Source organism: Cimex lectularius, unplaced genomic scaffold, assembly GCF_000648675.2.
Source record: "Cimex lectularius strain Harlan isolate CLEC.00 unplaced genomic scaffold, Clec_2.1 scaffold139, whole genome shotgun sequence".
Classification (NCBI taxonomy): domain Eukaryota; kingdom Metazoa; phylum Arthropoda; class Insecta; order Hemiptera; family Cimicidae; genus Cimex; species Cimex lectularius.
In genome coordinates, this window is record NW_019392832.1 from 349,520 (window position 1) to 357,454 (window position 7,935).

The window sequence follows — 7,935 nt, forward strand, 5'->3', positions numbered from 1 at the left end:
CAACACAGAGAAGTACAAACACGTTTCTCCTCAGAGTAAATTCAAATTGTATGCAAGATATAACAAACTATAAACGACAACAAAAATCAAAATGAATATAGATAAATTAGGAAACTAGATGTTGTTCCGTTCGGTGAGGAAGCAATAATTAGTGAAACGTTTTAACTAACATATCACCTATAAAAAGTAACTACATTAACTGCAGGTTCACCTTACTAACTTTTGACAACTGGCCATGAATCATTTCCCCGAGGAATTAAATATGTTTAGCGCAGCCGAATGTTATAGTTACAACGCAAAAAAGCTCCAATAAAAATAAAACAAACCAACATTAAATCAATTTCACTTAATTTGAACTTTCAACATTTGATAACTTTTTTGTCAAGTAATGCTACTTTTAGTCAGAAGTGCTAACCGACGTGCTGGGTAATAAATTTAAATAGTTTATTTGCATAATGCAATATGCATGAGTGGAATGGCGATCAAGCAATAACCCCCGGCAGAAAAACAATCGCTAAACCGGAGGCGATAATAATAGTCTTGTCAATTTCTTGTTTGACACGAAAAGGGCATGTGACCGTAAACAAGGTGAGAGTGGAAATAGAAAGCTGTTATGATCACTGAGAAGAGAGGTGGACACTCATGATTAGGTCGTCCTGAAGACTCGTTAACTCAAATGTAAAACCCCATTAAAAATCATTAGGGTTTGCTTTTAAAAATGGAGATTTAATTTTAAATGTGAAAATTCTTGTTTGCATTAGTGGAAACATATGGTTTTTTTTTAAGCGATCTGCAGTATTCTGCATAATTAAACTAATCCTGCATAATAGGAATCAGAAGGTATCCATTGCAATGAAAATTTTAACCCACATAGAATAGTTATAAATATAAATAATATAAGAGAATTCATTTAACACGGACCTTTTTTTTAAATGTCTAAAAAACTAATCAACAAAGATTATCTGCTAGATGATAAATCCTAAATAAATAAATAACGGAATAAAAAAAAGTCTATATAAAAGCAAACATTGACTTTACTAATAAAAATTGAAACAAAACAGAATCCAGAATTCAGACTACTTAAGTGCATGAATCATCTATAAACAGCAATTAAAATTTTATATTTTTTAGATTTGAAAAAGGGGAAGTGAGATTTGATTTTTTTAATTAATATAAACTGTGGCTATTTGAGATGTGTGATATAGAGCACAAGAAAGACAAAGTAACGTCATTTGCTTATGTGAATGATTTAGTGAGCACCTTGTTAAAATACGACCGAGGGAATTCCAGTTTCTAAAGGCTATTTTACATTTATCTGCGTCCAACTCTCAATGCCGCCGACTATAAAGACTATTTTACTATATTAAAGGAGTAAGATAGCTCCCATCCGTTATGAAAATGTTATCTGTAATAAATCACACAATGAAGTTTCTATGGCATTATTTTCTACACAAATTTCCAAATCGATGACAGACGATCGATATGACAAAGGGCGAAGAAAATAACACTCAAAATTCATCCTTGTCTCAGACCGCAGCCTGGAATTGATAAATTTGGAAAAACCGCCACGTCCTTTAGATAGAGGCTAATGGGAAAAAAGACTGCGATACAGATAGGAGTAATTTTATAGTTTTATTTTGACAAACAAAAAAACCTTTTAATTTTTAAATCAACGATCCGACGATAAATGGCTATTAAAAACAACGCCGAAGTTTCTGTCTGAATATAAATATAATACGAATAACATTTCAGGTTTTGGAGAAAATCAGGTCCTCTGAAAACAGGTTTTTAATAACAACATTTTTTCGAACTGCTTCCCCCATTTCAGTCAATTCAAGCTTAACTCATCGAGGACCCACTGATATTTACCAGTTTAAAAGTGAAGTTTTGAACTGTGATTTGAAGATAACAGAAAGTATCGTAAATCTGTTATCCCAGAAATTCTAGAAAACTTTGATGGAACTACCGTGACAATTTTACAGTATCTCGACTCCATACCGAATCGAGTTCAGATAAAACGCTGAGTTCACATTTATTCTTGATTTGAAATGATTCTAAAGTTTAAAAAGAAAAAAATTGGCCTCTATGAAATTCTTATTGCAAAACGATAAATTTGGAACAGAATAATATCAAGCCAGTTCGGATTCGATATCAGACTAACCAAGATAATTAGGTCGATTTTACACGTCATCCCTAATAATAACGCAATAAGAAATAATTAAATTTGTCTGTCGATACGAGAATTCTGAAGTTGTCGTCGATGCTCGCAAATCCACAAAGTAAGGCATCAAGCTTGAGAAACTTTTTTAATTTTACACTAATTAACAATTTCCCTTTCTATGTCAGGGGAATCCCGATTCATCAAAGGATCAAGGAGGTAAAATGTAATTAGCGAGTAATCAAAATATAATTCGTTGCAGCCTCGTACAATTAACAAACATTTTTATAGATAATTTGTGCCCCACACCCCATTACAAATTAGTACATTGCACAATTTGTGTATTTAAGTGCAAGTAGATTCATTCCATTTAACGTTGATGCAAGTGTTTGTAAGTGTAATAACAATTTGGTCAATGTTATGTCCATTGACAATAGAGTAGCAAGTATTAAATTAAACCAATTGAAAAAACATCGACGGTTTAATGTCACTTAAATTTAACAAATGTAAATTGACTCGTCCCAAGTCCTTCAAAGCTAGAATAGTTGGCAAATCGGTCAAGCTTTTGAGTCGAAACAAAAATTTACTTCTTTATAGTTTGGATTGTAAAACTGAACTTATATTATTAATAAATAACTACGGCGTTTAGTTTTGCACTATTATTAACAAAACGTAGGTAGGTAGAAAAAGCAGACCTAAAGTACAGTATTAATCAAAACGCCAATTATTTCGAATAATATTCTAAATTTAATTAACCTATTTTAAAATTATAATGGATAATTTTTACAACAAGGAAAAATTTTCATGACATTTCTGCGTTTACAAACAAGCCAGATTGGCAGAGAAGGCTGATTCTCTTTGCATTTTCAAGGGGGGTTGCTATACTGCGCCCTTTAAGAGCTATTGTATTCCATTCTTCTGAAATTTTAATTGATGTTAAATTAAGCATCCTTTTATCTGCGAAAGAAATATATTTACTTTACAATAGAAACACTTATTATAAAGGAGGTGAAAAGGGCCTTATAAAAATTTCTAACAAACCCCTTCGTTTCAGAGTTCAGACTCAGACTTTTCTGATATTAACCAAATGTTAGGTTTAGTAAATCCTGATGGTGCTGATATAACCACGAGCAGCTTTGTTAGACCAGCCTTTTTTTTATCAGTTAAAAGAAATTATATAAATAAATATAATAAATAGGTTTTATAATAGGGGGATGGTCGGACAAAATCTCTGCCTTTTGAAGAGATCATCTCTCAGTCTTTTCTAATTTAACAAGATGTTAATTGTACCTTTTATTTACGAAAGAGATATTTTTTGTTTTAATAGAAAAAGCTTTATTGTAGAGGGGTTGAAAGGATGGTCTAAAAAATCTTCCGACACATTCTTGATTGAAGAGATCATCTCTCTGTTTCCTGTAATTTAACAAAAAATTGTATCCAGGAAAGAAATATTGTTCAGTATATAATAGAAAAAATGGACAAGTTTTATAATTAAAGGGGATGATTGGAGTGAATAATCTGGGATTTTCCAACCTTTTGAGAAGAGATCATCGCTGAGTCTCCTCTAATTTAACGAAACGTTTTATCTAAGAAAGAAGTATAGTTTAATGTACACTGAAAGGCAAATAATTCCACCCAATTGATTTTTTTTTCCGATACAAGAATATAAGAACCCTTAATTGTCTCATTGTTTTTACCAACAAATATTTTTTATGCTGTTTTAAATTGGGAATATCTATTAGAGGTAAATACACTTAATCCTTAATCCAAAACAAGGATAAAGGATTTTTCAATGTTTATTTTTTTGCGTAATTTAAACTGTTTATTCAGTCTCATTTGAATTCTGAAGCAATAAACTGTTTACTTTTCATTTTTGTTTTTCTTCATTTCAATTTTGAAACTTAAAAATGCCACTTAGTGCGGAGGATGTTGCGCGTAGGGTGGCACTCATTTGATGGTATGCGGCTGTCACCATCGGAGTTCCCAACGAAACACTGCGAGACGCCGTTAGACGTTTTCAAGAAACTGGGTCCTACCATAGAAGGCCCGGTTCTGGACACACTAGGGTCACAGAACAGGATGACCGTTTTTTAACTTTGAGAATTTTGCGAAACCGGCACCTTACTGTTGTGTTCCAGCGATTCCTCAGCTCCAGGAAGATCGAGGTGTCCAAATTTCTGAACGTACTGCTCGAAGAAGATTAAATGAGTATGAACTGATGGTTTTTCGCCCCGTAAAAAGACCAGAATCGACCAGAACACTGTGTTGCACGGCTCCCATTTGCTCGAGAACACTGTCTGGACAATTGGTATGGTGTACTTTTTACAGATAAGTGTAGATTTGCCCTATGATCTCCAGATGGGCGTGAAAGAGTGTACTTTTTCCCATAGCCAGCCTTTTCGACGTAGCTTAGTGATGGTATGGGCGAGAATTCAATGGAGAATCGCAAACAGTTGGTTGTTGTTCGTGGATGGTGGTCTTTGACGTCCACTCGCTATGTGGATGATCTAATGCACGACAATGCCCGTCCACATGTCGCTCGCATAGTACAAACGTACCTTCAACAGCAAAACATCAGGGTCTTAGCCTGGCCAACAAGTTCTCCAGATTTGAACCCCATCGAACATTTACGGGATAACCTCAAAAGACGAATAAGAGCACGTCCATCATTTCACATCTACCATATACTCCACGATCTTGAAAGGACTCTTCGTGAAGAGTGGGCTCCTCATCTCCAGAAAAAGAGACATTTCCAGGCTGGTAAAAAGAATGCCGAGACGTCTTCGAGATGTAATTAAGGCATGAGGAGGAAATATGCGATATGGAAATGTTAATTAAAAATCTAAAACAAATTTTATCTGTCCACCTTTTTTTCGATTTGTTAATTTTTAATTTTCCTTAGCAATTCACATTTTTTTAAACTTTTTTAGACAAAGATTCAATTATTCAACGTTAAAAAACGTGAAACTTTGATTATTATATAAAAATATATACAAATCAGGTTATAATACAAATGGGTGGAATTTTTTGCCTGTCAGTATATAATAGAAAAAATAGACAAATTTTATAATTAATTGATTAGACTGAATAATCTGAGATTTTCTTAACTTTTGAAGAGACCATGAGTTTTCTCTAATTTAACAAAATTGTTTTTATCAAGGAAAAAATATTGTTCAATGTATAATAGAAAAAATAGACAAATTTTATATTTAAAGGGCATAATTCACCTGAAGGATCTGGGATTTTGCAGATTGTTGAAGAGTCCAAGAGAAGACCATCAATAAGTCTTCCCTAATTTAACGAAAAATTCTATCTTGGAAAGAAATATTGTTTAATATGTAATGTAAAAAATAACATAGTTTTATAATTAAGGAGATGAGTATGCAGAATAATCTCTGAGATTTTCTAGGCTTTTGAAGGGATCATCTCTGTCTTTTCTAATTTAACAAAATATTGTTTTTATGTTAGATTTAGGAAATCCCGATGTTGTTGATACAACCACTGGTATCAGACCAGTCTATTTTTACCGTTAAAAGAAATGCTCAGAAATAGGATGTGTATAATAAAGTTTTATATGGAGAATGGTCAAACAGAATAATTTCTGAAATTGTCTAAGCTTTTGAAGGGATCATCTCTGAGTATTTTCTTTTTATCTATAAAACAATTATTATTCAATCTACAATAGTGAATTTGTATAATTAATGAGGGCAAAAGGATGGTATAACAAAACTTCTGACATGTTCCTGATCTGGAAGACTTCGCCAACTTAGATTTCAAGGGTCAGCAATTCTACGACGCTTTTGTCAGATCAGACTTTTTACTTGTTAAAAGATAATTGTACATAAAATAGCACAACTTCATATTTCATCTTTTGATTTTGCCTAATTCTTTTTAAGTAGTACATTTGTTTTAGTTAGACCATCCTTTTTATACAATATAAGAAATGTTATTTTTATATATTTCTATTTTAACGTGAAGAATTTATTTAAGTATTAATCGGAGAGTGAGAAATTTTTGTATGGGACGACAGCAATCCTGATCAAGAGAAACGGCGAAAGCCGGGGAGAGCGAGAGAGGTCACCGACGGTCTAAGTCTCTATCAATCCTGGCAACGAGGAAGTCAGCGCTGATAAACGATTCTACGATTGTCGTAAAAGTCATACCGTCTGGGCGGTATAGAGCCAGGGTTTATTCTCAAATTCTGCCGAAAAGAGGCACCTTGAACCGTTTTCAGTTCAGCGGCGCTCAGACGATAAAAGGGGAAATGAAATAGGGGGACGGCGATAGAACGAGATAATGGCCATTTCAAAGTTCAATCCTAAACTGGGTCCCAATTCAAACAGAGCAATCTCGACCCGGGCCGATCTTTAAATTCAATTTCGATCCGATTTCCAAACAGAACTGAGCAAACAGGCAAATATTACGTTCTGATTTCGGCCCGATAACAGGTACAGGCGGTACAAAATGGAGTTTTCGCTTTTCGAACTACCTGTCACGGCTTTTATCAGATAAACTAACCAATAAAGTTGTTTATAGAGATAAATCTTATCAGCGGCATTTTGTTATGAAATTTCATTTTTTCTGCTGATTATCACTTCTGGACTAATTAGAATTGAAACCCCGTTGTTCCTGGGCCCAGCTACTAGGCCAGCGAAAAAAAAACCATGTAAAGAAATATTTCATCCCCACTCTCGCCTTGCGCGATTCTCGTCCAGGAAAGCGAACGGCTAAGAAAACTGCGGACTTACAACGTTAACAAAACGGATTTGCCTTTCAAAAAAGCACAACTAAAATATCTCACGGTTTAAACATAAACTGACAAAGGATTAAAATGTATGTTTGGATAATGGAAACGCGTTCGTGGATAACTGGAGCGATAAAATCACCGCTACAGCAAATTTAAAAAAAATTGTCAATAACTACAAATTTTAAGTTATAACAGTCTTACCTGTCGATCTCTGCGCTTTGCCGCTGGCTGACAGCTTCGTCCGCTGTTGAAACTTGTTGTATTTTAAAAGCATATTTCAAAGAGGCCTAGACCATATATCAGACCCGAAAATAAAAACATTAAACGAGGTTCCGCTGAGCAAATCATTAACTGGGAATGGGCCGATGAAATTAATAAAACGAAACCAAAGAAACGGGGTTGGATGGAATAAAATAGACCTCCAAATAAAAACAAGCCTATAACCAAGAGAGAATCTGGATAACAACTGAAAAGAAGTGAAGACGTCTGGGAGGGCCGGTGAGGGCCCAATCGCGTCACAGCACAGCGATCAAGGAGGTCCAACCGGTCTTCCCACGCTTCATTCTCGGCAGAGTCCCGCCCTCTTTTGAATTTGATCAGTGATCACACACCCAATCAAGAGTGACTAGCTTTTAAGCTTTTTTTTAAAGCTATAATCGGGGGGGGGGGGGGAACGTATAGAAAGTAACTGTCAGGATAAGGAAAAATAACGAGGTGCAGAACAAGCTATTGAGTCAGGATAGGGATAGAGATAAAAGAGGTGGTCACAGTGGCCTCTTCACCTCTAATATCGGTAAAACGTGAAATACGTGTTCAATTCAGTTTTTAGTTTTGTTATATTAAAATATTTAGAGGATAAAATCACATCAAAATACGATTTTGGACTCAAATAGGAATGTTATTAATAAAACTACATATTCTTTGTTTTGATCCTCTGTATGTAAACAAAAAAATTTTATGTGATTTTACATTCCCAAATTTGATCAGTACTGCTTTATACTTTAACAAGAAAGATCTTACCAGTTCAGTT

The 7,935-nt window shown here is 34.3% G+C and overlaps 1 protein-coding gene across 1 annotated transcript in view; it reads right to left on the reverse strand.

The window, feature by feature from the left end:
- Nucleotides 1-7,386, reverse strand: part of LOC106672568 (nuclear factor of activated T-cells 5) — a 31,543-nt gene extending 24,157 nt beyond the window's left edge. The window contains exon 1 of the mRNA XM_014404094.2: nucleotides 7,107-7,386. Within this exon, the coding sequence (XP_014259580.1) occupies nucleotides 7,107-7,179 (73 nt within the window). The 5' untranslated portion in view covers nucleotides 7,180-7,386. The remainder of the gene's footprint in view (nucleotides 1-7,106) is intronic.
- Nucleotides 7,387-7,935: the final 549 nt, after the last annotated feature.